The 13090-nt window shown below is 51.8% G+C and overlaps 1 protein-coding gene across 2 annotated transcripts in view; it reads left to right on the top strand.

Annotated features, from left to right (window-relative positions):
- Nucleotides 1–13090, top strand: part of LOC142293815 (disintegrin and metalloproteinase domain-containing protein 10-like) — a 405039-nt gene that overhangs the window by 283427 nt on the left and 108522 nt on the right. For both annotated transcript variants that reach the window (XM_075337844.1, XM_075337843.1), the window contains exon 10: nucleotides 11224–11395. In XM_075337844.1, coding sequence (XP_075193959.1) covers nucleotides 11224–11395 — 172 coding nt within the window. The remainder of the gene's footprint in view (nucleotides 1–11223; nucleotides 11396–13090) is intronic.

The raw sequence follows: 13090 nt of genomic DNA, 5'->3' as shown, positions 1-13090 counted from the left end.
CAGGGAATTGCAGTAACAATAATAATTTATTCATTTATATAGCGCTAATAATTCCACAGCGCTTTACATACATTGGACACACTGTCCCCATTGGGGCTCACAATTTAAATTCCCTATCTGTATGTCTTTGGAGTGTGGGAGGAAACCAGAGTACCCAGAGAAAATCACACAAACACGGGGAGAACATACAAACTCCTTGCAGATGGTGTCCTTGGTGGGAATTGAACCCAGGACTTCAGCGCTGCAAGACTGCACTGCTAACCACTGAGCCACCGTGCCGCCCATTTAGCTTACAGATGCATAACCACCACTCACTGTGTCTGAACACAGGAAGCTGAGCTGACAGCCGCTCTGTGCATGCGGCAGCGTCTATTGTGAAGGAGAGGGCCGCGGGGGATCAACGCTGCACAGGTACCGTGGGACACCGGGGAACACCGGTGGGGTTATAGGGGGTGACCTGGCAGGGCCTGGGGAGGAGTTTTCTGTCGCATGTGTCATGGCACATGCTACAGAAATCAGAGGAGTAGGGTGAATGCGGCCGGCGCGCTGCTGTGCGCGCGGCCATCTTGGATTTCTGGGAGGGCATCAGGGGGGGCACTTTGGCGACACCGGGGGACCGGAGGGGACCGGGTAGGAGATTTATCATGTTTGTTCATGCCAGATGGGAGATAAATAATTTTTTACCGACGCTGTCATTTACTGTAACGTGATCATCAGTGTACGGTGTATACCTGTGATCACGTGAGCGGGGACCGGAAAAACCGTCCTGAATCAGGGTCTCCAGGGTCCCAGCTACGCCTGAAACCCCGGAGATTTTCTGACGCTGGGGGGGCGCTATTCACTTATTTCTGCCTGCTGTTTATAAATGGCAGATCAGAATAAGGCTACATTAACACGATCGATCCATTTTTGCGGTCTGGAAAAAACAGTCCGTTTTTTTCACGGGTGCATCCGTGTGGCATCCGTTTCCATTCCGTAGACGGTCCGTATGTCATCTGTTTGTCATCCGTGTGCCTTCTGTTTTTTTTGTGTACTGCAAAAAAACTGGAGGAGGGAAAATACATAAATTTACCCAGGATCCATAGCTTCAACCTACATGAGGCGGTCACATGTTCACTCCAGTGCCATTTTCTACTGATTTTCACAGCGTAGAGCGCTCTGGTGATTTTACAGTGCTTGTGCACTTCATATCAGTCTTTTCTGTCATTATAATGGCAGAAAGACACATAAAGTCCCACTCTCCTGCATTTTGTAATTTTGCACCCTTTGGTGCCTTTCATGTGGCACTAAGGGGTGCTTAGCTTTGTATTTAGGCAAAAAAATGAAAAAAAAAAATGACGTAGGGTTCCCCCTATTTTTTTAGCCAGCTAGGGTAAAGCAGACGGCTGCAGCCTGCAGACCACAGCTGGCAACCTCATCTTGGCTGGTAATCCAAAACTGAGGGCACCCCACGCTGTTATTTTAAATTAAATAAATAATTTAAAAAAAAAACACGTAGGGGTCCCCCGAAAATTGGATCACCAGCCAAGGTAAAGCAGACAGCTGGGGTCTGATATTCTCAGACTAGGGAGGTCCGTGGTTATTGGACTCTCCCCAGGCTAAAAATAGCAGGCCGCAGCCGCCCCAGAAGTGGCGCATCCATTAGATGCGCCAATCCTGGAGCTTCGCCCCAGCTCATCCCGTGCCCTGGTGCGGTGGCAAACGGGGTAATATATGGGGTTAATACCAGATGTGTAATGTCACCTGGCACCAAGCCCTAGGGTTGGTGAGGTCAGGCGTCTATCAGATACCCGACATCACCAACCCAGTCAGTAATAAAAAAAAATAGACGACAAACACATTTATATTTGAAAAAACACTACCCAAAACATTCCCTCTTTAACCAATTTATTAGAAAGAAAAACAAATCCAGGTCTGCTGTAATCCAAGGGGTTGCCATGACGATCCACACTGTCCCAGTCAATGAAGAGCAGGATGTTCCCCATTGGCTGGGAGAGCAGTGCAGTGACCTGAGCTAACATCAATGGGTCAGCCCAGGTCACTGCAAGGGATGACAAGTGCTGCTGTCAGCGAGGTACATTACCTGCGCTGATCTCCTGCACACTGACTTCAATCATCTTCACAGCCAAGTATCGCGAGCGGCCCGTGACGTCACCGCTAGTCAGTCTCGGGTCGGAAGCTAGAGAAGGTGATGTGACAAGCGGCGGCCATGGAGGACAGTGACAGCGCTGAGGTCGGGACTTCATCACCGCAGGTAAGCCGAGCGGGACCATGTGTGCAGAGTGCCAGGTGTGCGGAGACTAGCGGGGTAATGCATGCAGAGTGCCAGGTGGGCGGAGCCTAGCGGGGTAATGTGTGCAGAATGCCAAGTGGGCGGAGCCATGTGTGCAGAGTGACAGGTGGGCGGAGCCTAGCGGGGCAATGTGTGCAGAGTGCCAGGTGGGCAGAGCCTAGCGGGGTAATGTGTGCAGAGTGCCAGGTGGGCGGAGCCTAGCGGGGTAATGTGTGCAAAGTGTCAGGTGGGCGGAGCCTAGCGGGGTAATGTGTGCAGAGTGACAGGTGGGCGGAGCCTAGCGGGGCAATGTGTGCAGAGTGACAGGTGGGCATAGCCTAGCGGGACCATGTGTGCAGAGTGACAGGTGGGCGGAGCCTAGCGGGGTAATGTGTGCAGAGTGTCAGGTGGGCGGAGCCTAGTGGGACGATGTGTGCAGAGTGACAGGTGGGCGGAGCTTAGCAGCGCCATGTGTGTAGACTGCCAGGTGGGCGGAGCCTAGCGGGGTAATGTGTGCAGAGTGATAGGTGGGCGGAGCTTAGCAGCGCCATGTGTGTAGAGTGCCAGGTGGGCGGAGCCTAGCGGGGCAATGTGTGCAGAGTGACAGGTGGGCGGAGCCTAGCGGGGTAATGCATGCAGAGTGCCAGGTGGGCGGAGCCTAGCGGGGTAATGTGTGCAGAGTGCCAGGTGGGCGGAGCCATGTGTGCAGAGTGACAGGTGGGCGGAGCCTAGCGGGGCAATGTGTGCAGAGTGACAGGTGGGCGAAGCCTAGCGGGGCAATGTGTGCAGAGTGCCAGGTGGGCAGAGCCTAGCGGGGTAATGTGTGCAGAGTGCCAGGTGGGCGGAGCCTAGCGGGGTAATGTGTGCAGAGTGTCAGGTGGGCTGAGCCTAGCGGGGTAATGTGTGCAGAGTGACAGGTGGGCTGAGCCTAGCGGGGCAATGTGTGCAGAGTGACAGGTGGGCATAGCCTAGCGGGATCATGTGTGCAGAGTGACAGGTGGGCGGAGCCTAGCGGGGTAATGTGTGCAGAGTGTCAGGTGGGCGGAGCCTAGTGGGACGATGTGTGCAGAGTGACAGGTGGGCAGAGCCTAGCAGCGCCATGTGTGTAGAGTGCCAGGTGGGCGGAGCCTAGCGGGGTAATGTGTGCAGAGTGCCAGGTGGGCAGAGCCTAGCGGGGCAATGTGTGCAGAGTGACAGGTGGGCGGAGCCTAGCGGGGCAATGTGTGCAGAGTGACAGGTGGGCGGAGCCTAGCGGGACCATGTGTGCAGAGTGACAGGTGGGCGGAGCCTAGCGTGGTAATGTGTGCAGAGTGTCAGTTGGGCGGAGCCTAGCGGGACGATGTGTGCAGAGTGACAGGTGGGCGGAGCTTAGCAGCACCATGTGTGTAGAGTGCCAGGTGGGCGGAGCCTAGCGGGGTAATGTGTGCAGAGTGATAGGTGGGCGGAGCTTAGCAGCGCCATGTGTGTAGAGTGCCAGGTGGGCGGAGCCTAGCGGGGCAATGTGTGCAGAGTGACAGGTGGGCGGAGCCTAGCGGGGCAATGTGTGCAGAGTGCCAGGTGGGCAGAACCTAGCGGGACGATGTGTGCAGTGTGACAGGTGGGCGGAGCCTAGCGGGGTAATGTGTGCAGAGTGTCAGGTGGGCGGAGCCTAGCGGGACCATGTGTGCAGAGTGCCAGGTGGGCGGAGCCATGTGTGCTGGCGGCGGAGTGTGAAGTGGCTGGAGCCTAGCGGGGTCATGTGGTGCTGAGGACTAGAGATGAGCGAACCGGCCGTGGTTCGACTCGAGCTCGGTTCGCCGAACGGAGGTCTCGTTCGAGTTCGGTTCGTCGAACGTTCGACGAACCGAACTCGAACCAATAGGATATAATGGGAGGCAATCACAAACACAGAAAAACACATTATAAATGTACACATACAGGTAATAAACATTGCCATAACACTTACCGGTCCCCGCGATCCCTCCTGCACTCTGTCTCCTGCCGCTATTCCATCCGATGATCGCTGAATCCTCCCGGTGACCAGCACTGCCAGCAGTGATGCAGGGCCTATCGTGACGTCAAAATAGCCATGTGACCAGTCACGTGGCTATTACCTGATTGGCTACAGACTGCTCACATGACTATGACGCGTCATGTAGGACCTGCGAGTGCATCTCTCCGGTACAAGGTGCATATTTGTGTATCGCCGTGTACCGGCGACATGCTGTAGCACACGGTCGACTCCCCGTTCCGTTAGGGACCGGCTGACACAGCCGGTCATTAACGGAGATCACCATTGCCATAGCACAGCAGTTAGCGGTGACGTCACTGCTAACCGCGGCTCCGGGAGCACCGTTGCTATGGTAACGCGTCTGTCAGCGTTACCGCTGTTACCGCTGACAGCCAGCAGCACTGATCACTCACGGAGTTAAGGCTGCACGCTGCTTACCGTGCAGCCTTCAACAAGTGAAGGCTGCACGGGAAGCAGCAACTTCCCCCATGCAGCAGTGATGGAGCAGAGCTGCATTTGTTGAACGAGAAAGACAGAAGACCATGGATCGTGGAGGGCTGACAGGGGGTAATAAAGATGGAGTCTCTAATGTGTCTGTGTATTTATTTCTATTAAAGTATTTTTTCTCTGTGTGGTGTCTTTTTTTTAACCCTTGATTGGAGATTCTTAATGGCCGGGTCAAACGTGCCTGACATTAAGAATCTCTGGCTTAATACTAGCTAGTAAAACAAAGCCAGTTTGTAACAAAGCCAGTAACTCATTATTACCCAACAAGCCACCCGGCTTCAGGGCTGTTGGAAGAGTTGGATACAGCGCCAGATGATGGCGCTTCTATGAAAGCGCCATTTTCTGGGATGGCTGCGGACTGCAATTCGCAGCAGAGGCGCCCAGAAACCTCGGGCTAACCTGTGCTGCGAATTCCAATCCCCAGCTGCCTAGTTGTACCCGGCTGGTCAACTATGTTCCTTACCTCATGAGCAGGGCATTGCAGTAATAATAATAATGTATTCATTTATATAGCGCTAATAATTCCACAGCGCTTTACATACATTGTACACACTGTCCCCATTGGGGCTCACAATCTAAATTCCCTATCTGTATGTCTTTGGAGTGTGGGAGGAAACCAGAGTACCCGGAGGAAATCACACAAACACGGGGAGAACATACAAACTCCTTGCAGATGGTGTCCTTGGTGGGAATTGAACCCAGGACTTTAGCGCTGCAAGACTGCAGTGCTGACCACTGAGCCACCATGCCACCCATTTAGCTTACAGATGCATAACCACCACTCACTGTGTCTGAACACAGGAAGCTGAGCTGACAGCCGCTCTGTGCATGCGGCAGCGTCTATTGTGAAGGAGAGGGCCGTGGGGGGATCAACGCTGCACAGGTACCGTGGGACACCGGGGAACACCGGTGGGGTTATAGGGGGTGACCTGGCAGGGCCTGGGGAGGAGTTTTCTGTCACATGTGTCATGGCACATGCGACAGAAATCAGAGGAGTAGGGTGCATGCGGCCGGCGCGCTGCTGTGCGCGCGGCCATCTTGGATTTCTGGGAGGGCATCAGGGGGGGCACTTTGGCGACACCGGGGGACCGGAGGGGACCGGGGAGGAGATTTATCATGTTTGTTCATGCCAGATGGGAGATAAATAATTTTTTACCGGCGCTGTCATTTACTGTAACGTGATCATCGGTGTACGGTGTATACCTGTGATCACGTGAGCGGGGACCGGAAAAACCGTCCTGAAGCATGATCTCCAGGGTCTCAGCTAGCCATGAAACCCTGGAGATTTTCTGACGCTGGGGGGCGCTATTCACTTATTTCTGCCTGCTGTTTATAAACCGCAGATCAGAATAAGGCTACATTCACACGACCGATCCATTTTTGCGGTCTACAAAAAACAGTCCGTTTTTTTTCACGGGTGCATCCGTGTGGCATCCGTTTCCGTTCCGTAGACGGTCCGTATGTCATCTGTTTGTCATCCGTGTGCCTTCCGTTTTTTTTGTGTACTGCAAAAAAACTGAAGGAGGGTAAATGCATAAATTTACCCAGGATCCATAGCTTCATCCTACATGAGGCGGTAACATGTTCACTCCAGTGCCATTTTCTACTGCTTTTCACAGCGTAGAGCGCTCTGGTGATTTTCTTGTGCTTGTGCACTTCATATCAGTCTTTTCTGTCATTATAATGGCAGAAAGACACATACTGTCCCACTCTCCTGCATTTTGTAATTTTGCACCCTTTGGTGCCTTTCATGTGGCACTAAGGGGTGCTTAGCTTTGTATTTAGCCAAAAAAATGAAAAAAAAAAATGACGTAGGGTTCCCCCTATTTTTTTAGCCAGCTAGGGTAAAGCAGACGGCTGCAGCCTGCAGACCACAGCTGGCAGCTTCACCTTGGCTGGTAATCCAAAACTGAGGCACCCCACGCTGTTATTTTACATTAAATAAATAATTTAAAAAAAAAAACACGTAGGGGTCCCCCGAAAATTGGATCACCAGCCAAGGTAAAGCAGACAGCTGGGGTCTGATATTCTCAGACTAGGGAGGTCCGTGGTTATTGGACTCTCCCCAGGCTAAAAATAGCAGGCCGCAGCCTCCCCAGAAGTGGCGCATTCATTAGATGCGCCAATCCTGGTGCTTCGCCCCAGCTCATCCCGTGCCCTGGTGCGGTGGCAAACGGGGTAATATAAGGGGTTAATACCAGATGTGTAATGTCACCTGGCACCAAGCCCTGGGGTTGGTGAGGTCAGGCATCTATCAGATACCCGACATCACCAACCCAGTCAGTAATAAAAAAAAATAGACGACAAACACATTTTTATTTGAAAAAACACTACCCAAAACATTCCCTCTTTAACCAATTTATTAGAAAGAAAAACAAATCCAGGTCTGCTGTAATCCAAAGGGTTGCCATGACGATCCACACTGTCCCAGTCAATGAAGAGCAGGATGTTCCCCATTGGCTGGGAGAGCAGTGCAGTGACCTGAGCTAACATCAATGGGTCAGCCCAGGTCACTGCAGGGGATGACAAGTGCTGCTGTCAGCGAGGTACATTACCTGCAGTGACGATCTCCTGCACTGCTGACAGCACCTGTCACTGAGTTCAATGACCTTCACAGCCAAGTATCGCGAGAGGCCCGTGACGTCACCGCTAGTCAGTCTCGGGTCGGAAGCGAGAGAAGGTGATGTGACAAGCGGCGGCCATGGAGGACAGTGACAGTGCTGAGGTCGGGACTTCATCACCGCAGGTAAGCAGAGCGGGACCATATGTGCAGAGTGCCAGGTGGGCGGAGCCTAGCGGGGTAATGTGTGCAGAGTGCCAGGTGGGCGGAGACTAGCTGTGTAATGTGTGCAGAGTGTCAGGTGGGCGGAGCCTAGCGGGACGATGTGTGCAGAGTGCCAGGTGGGCGGAGACTAGCGGGGTAATGTGTGCGGAGTGCCAGGTGGGCGGAGCCTAGCGGGGTAATGCGTGCAGAGTGTCAGGTGGGCGGAGCCTAGCGGGACCATGTGTGCAGAGTGCCAGGTGGGTGGAGCCATGTGTGCTGGCGGTGGAGTGCGAAGTGCGTGGAGCCTAGCGGGGTCATGTGGCGCTGAGGACGTCAGTGTCGTGGACTGCGTTGCTGGGGACAGGTGAGTGTGAGTGTGTGTGTGAGTGTGTGTGAGTGTGTGTGTGTGTGTGTATGTGTACATGCCGCGTGCAGGAGGGGGCGGAGCGAGCTGAGCGGGGAAGTGTCGGCTTCCTGCACACGTAGCTAGGATAAATATCGGGTTACTAACCAAAGCGCTTTGCTTGGATACCCGATGTTTATCTTGGTTACCAGCTTCTGGCAGGCTGCCAGCGATGGCTCCTGCACACTGTAGCTGTAAAAAGCCCTGCTTTTTGCTGCTAGAACCGTTCTCGAACGTAACTAGAACTATCGAACTTTAGCAAAAAGCTCTAGTTCTAGTTCGAACTAGAACACCCCCCAAAATCACTCAAACCGTGAACTGGAGAACCGCGAACCGCGCTCAACTCTACTGAGGACGTCAGTGTTGTGGACTGCATGGCTGGGGACAGGTGAGTGTGTGTGTGTGTGAGTGTGTGTGTATGTATGTGTACATGCCGCGTGCAGGAGGGGGCGGAGTGAGCTGAGCGGGGAAGTGTCGGCTTCTGGCACAGTAACTAGGATAAATATCGGGTTACTAACCAAAGCGCTTTGCTTGGATACCCGATGTTTATCTTGGTTACCAGCTTCTGGCAGGCTGCCAGCAATGGCTCCTGCACACTGTAGCTGTAAAAAGCCCTGCTTTTTGCTGCTAGAACCGTTCTCGAACGTAACTAGAACTATCGAGCTTTAGCAAAAAGCTCGAGTTCTAGTTCGATCTAGAACACCCCCCAAAATCACTCGAACCGCGAACTGGAGAACCGCGAACCGCGAACCGCGCTCAACTCTAATCAAGATGCCAAATCCTTTCTTCCTGCATGAGATCGGACTCTGCCCAGTGTGTTTGGTAACAGCTTATTTCTGTTTCCCCTAAACATGCAGAATAGCCAGTTTCTGCAGATCCCGGCACAGCAAAGAAGCAGAAATTCACTAACCTTTGATATACAGTATGTTCTACTGTATATTGAATCAGGTTCATTTTTATTTAACAGTAAAATTATACAACATATATAAAAATTAATTTCCCCATAAAAACATTGCAGAAAGGGGAAAAACCTAACAAAAAACACACAACTTACATAATAAACAATGCACCCGTAGTCCATGTCTCACATCAGTATGGGTCACAAAGTACATATTATTTCCCAATGTATTCCCCATAATATAAATTACCCAACATGTTTATGACATAAACTAGAAGGTGGCCCGCTTCTAATGCATCGGGTATTCTAGAATTTACGTATTGTGTAGTTAATGTATGATTTTTGTTATATATATATATATATATATATATATATATATATATATATATATACACATGTTGTTGTTTGTAGTTGCCAAGTGTTTGTGTAGGGCTCTGTAAATGTTCTGGGTGTTGTCTGGGTGTGGGGGGGTGTGAGAGCGGTGTTGTTTGTGTGTTGCGTTGTGTGTTGCATTGTTTGTGGAGCGCTGTATGTTTGCAGCGTTGTGTGTGTGTGCTGCTGTGTGTGTTGCGCGGTTTGTGTGGGTGTGTGGGTGTGGGGTGCGTGTGTGTGTTTTGGGGGAGGTATGTTTTGTGCAATGTGTGTGTTGCACGGTATGTGCATATATTTGTGTGTGCCGCAGTGTGTGTGTGTTGTGTGTGTGCAGCATTGTCTGTGTGTGTGTGGGTGTCTGTGTAGGGGGATGTTTGTGGTTCCCAGTGTGTGTGTGGTGTGTTGTGCGGTGCGTGTGTGGCGGTGTGTGTGTGTTTTGGGGGGAGGTGTGCACCCCCCATCGTAGTCCACCCCCCATGCTGCACCCCCCATCGTGCTCCATCCCCCATGCGCATCCCCCATCGTGCTCCATCCCCCATGCTGCGCACACCCATCGTGCTCCATCCCCCATGCTGCGCACCCCCATCGTGCTCCATCCCCCATGCTGTGCACCCCCCATCGTGTTTCATCCCCCCATTCTGGGCACCCCCCCATCGTGGTACACCCCCCATGCTGCACCCCCCATCGTGCTCCATCCCCAATGCTGCACCCCCCATCATGCTCCATCCCTCATGCTGCACTCGCCATCGTGCTCCATCCCCCATGCTGCGCACCCCCCATCGTGTTTCATCCCCCCATTCTGGGCACCCCCCATCGTGGTACACCCCCCATGCTGCACCCCCCATCGTGCTCCATCCCCCATGCTGCACTCCCCATCGTGCTCCATCCCCCATGCTGCGAACCCCTCAGAGAGGAGTATAATAGTAGGATTATAATAGGATGAGTATAATGGGAAGAGTAGTCCTGGGGAAAGAGGAGTATAATGGGAGGAGTTGTCCTAGGGGGGAGGTGTACAGGTGCCCAACGTGTGCGGGGGGCGTGGCCTAGTGGGCATCGTGTGCGGGGGGCGTGGCCTAGCAGGCATAGTGTGAGGGGGCGTGACCTAGCGGGCATAGTGTGAAGGGCCGTGGCCTAGCGAGCATAGTGTGCGGGGCCGTGGCCTAGCGGGCATAGTGTGAGGGGGCGTGGCCTAGCGGGCATCGCGTGCGGGGGACATGGCCTAGCGGGCATCGCGTGCGGGGGACGTGGCCTAGCGGGCATCGTGTGCGGGGGACGTGGCCTAGCGGGCATCGTGTGCGGGGGTGTGGCCTAGCAGGCATCGCGTGCGGGGGGCGTGGCCTAGCGGGCATCACGTGCGGGGGCATCGCGTGCGGGGGGGCGGGCCTGGCCAAACGGTTAATCCATGCGGGGGGTGTGGCTAGCAGGCATCGCGTGCGGTGGTGTGGCCTAGCGGGCATCGTGTGCGGGGGCGGGCCTGGCCAAACGGTTAATCCATGCGGGGGGCGGGGCCAGGCCGAGCCAAGCGGCCAATCCGACGATTATCACTGTAAGGACACTGTCACGGTGACACAATTTTGGAGCAAGACAGACAGACAGACAGACAGAATAAGGCAATTATATATATAGATATTCCAGCAATACGCATATCACTCTATTCCAGTAAATTTGTTAACTGGTTAGAAGGAGAAGGACCTGGTCACCCACACTGTCCTGCAGTAACGCCGAGGAGGGAAGGCTCGGGGTATCCAACTATGCCCCCCAGATCTTACAGGACTTTTTAAATGTATTACTTTTAAGGTATACTCCCCTGTCCAGTCAAAGTATAGTGTTTACTCTTTCCCTAAGATCCCCGATGGCCGGAGGAGCCAGGTCCAACCAGTGGTAAGCCAATAATTTCCTGGCCTGGTACAAGAGACACGTAATACTGACCGTTACCGGTGAATGTTCTACTGTATATTAATTTTATAATGCAAAATTTCCATTACCAAGTATCATTAATGGCATGTTTTTCTTTCAGCATGACCACATTGATAAATGTGCCAACTTCACTATTTCCAGTCCCAGTGGAAATTATTTGATGTTTCCTTACGCTATGGATGGAAACCAGTATAATAATGACAAATTTTCTGCTTGTTCAATTCATTACATAGCATCTCTTTTAAAAGTAAAAAAGGACAAGTGTTTCGTTGGTAAGTAAATTATAATTTCAAGCACATTTGGCAAGAATTTACAACTAAAGTATATTGTATATGTATTTACAAAATATGCAAAACAGTGGGGTTCAGCTAAATGTGAAAACTGAGTGCACAAGCCATCATGGAGTGTGGGAAAGTAAAGAGGTCGTCTCTAGAGATGAGCAAACCGGTCCCGGTTCGGCTCGAGCTTGGTTCGGCGAACGGAGGTCGGATTCGAGTTTGGTTCGGCGAACCACTCGAACCCCATAGGAAACAATGGGAGGCAATCACAAACACATAAAAACACATTATAAATGTACACATACAGTTAATAAACATTGCCATAACACTTACTGGAGCCCTCGATGCGTCCTGCATTCTGTCTCCTGTCGCTTTTCCATCGGTAATCGCTGCGTCCTCCCGGTAACCAGCAGTGATGCAGGACCTATCGTGACGTCAAAATAGCCATGTGACCAATCATGTGTCTATTATCTCATTGGCTACAGACTGGTCACATGGCTTTGACGTCATTCTAGGTCCTGTCATTGCATCTCTCCGGTACACGTTTGTGTATCGCCGTGTACTGGCGACATGCTCTGGCATACAGTCGACTCCCCGTTCTGCTTCCCCGTTCCGTTAGGGACCGGCTGACACAGCCGATCAATAACGGAGATCACTGTTGCCATAGCAACGCGCATGTTAGCGGTGACGTCACATGATCGGAGCACCGTTGCTATGGCAACCCGTCTGTCAGCGGTAACGTTACCGCTAACAGCCAGCAGCACTGATCACTCACGGAGTGAAGACTGCACGGGGAGCAGCAGCGTCATTCTCCCATGCTGTGCTGCTCATATAGCAGAGCTGCATGGGCTGAAGGAGAAAGACAGAAGACCAGGATCGTGGAGGGATAAGAGAGAGTAATAAACATGGAGTCTCTAAGTGTGTCTGTGTATTTATTTCTATTAAAGTATTTTTTCTCTGTGTGGTGTCTTTTTTTTAACCCTTGATTGGAGACTCTTAATGGCCGGGTCAATCTTGCCCGACATTAAGAATCTCTGGCTTAATACTAGCTAGTAAAACAAAGCTAGTATTAACTCATTATTACTCAGCAAGCCACCCGGCTTCAGGGCTGCTGGAAGAGTTGGATACAGCGCCAGATGGGGCGGCTGCAGATTGCAATTCTCAGCACAGGCGCCCAGAAACCTCGGACTAACCTGTGCTGCGGATTCCAATCCCCAGCTGCCTAGTTGTACACAAAAATGGGGCGAGGCCCACATAGTTGTTTTTTTTTAATTATTTCATGAAATTCATGAAATAATTAAAAAAAGGGCTTCCCTATATTTGTAGTTCCCAGCCGGGTACAAATAGGCAGCTCGGGGTTGGGGGCAGCCGTACCTGCCTGCTGTACCTGGCTAGCATACAAAAATATGGTGAAGCTCACGTCATTTTTTTGTAGTTTTTTGGCAAAAAAAATAAAAAATGCTTCCCTGGATTTTCTATTGCCAGTGAAGGTAACACCAAGCAGTGGCGGTTAGCAGCCAGTAGCTGCTTGGATTTCCCTTATCTAGTAATACAAAAAATGCAGCGGGAGCACATATATTTTTTTTTTAATTATTTATTTAAATAACTAAAAACAAAAAGGGCTTCCCTGTATTTTGATTGCCTGACATCACAGTGCTGTAAAAATAAATCTTTAAAAAAAATGACGTA

Source organism: Anomaloglossus baeobatrachus, chromosome 1 (genome assembly GCF_048569485.1).
Source record: "Anomaloglossus baeobatrachus isolate aAnoBae1 chromosome 1, aAnoBae1.hap1, whole genome shotgun sequence".
NCBI classification, from domain to species: Eukaryota; Metazoa; Chordata; class Amphibia; order Anura; family Aromobatidae; genus Anomaloglossus; species Anomaloglossus baeobatrachus.
Note: the sequence above shows the minus strand (reverse complement) of the source record. Positions and strands in the feature narration are given on the sequence as shown.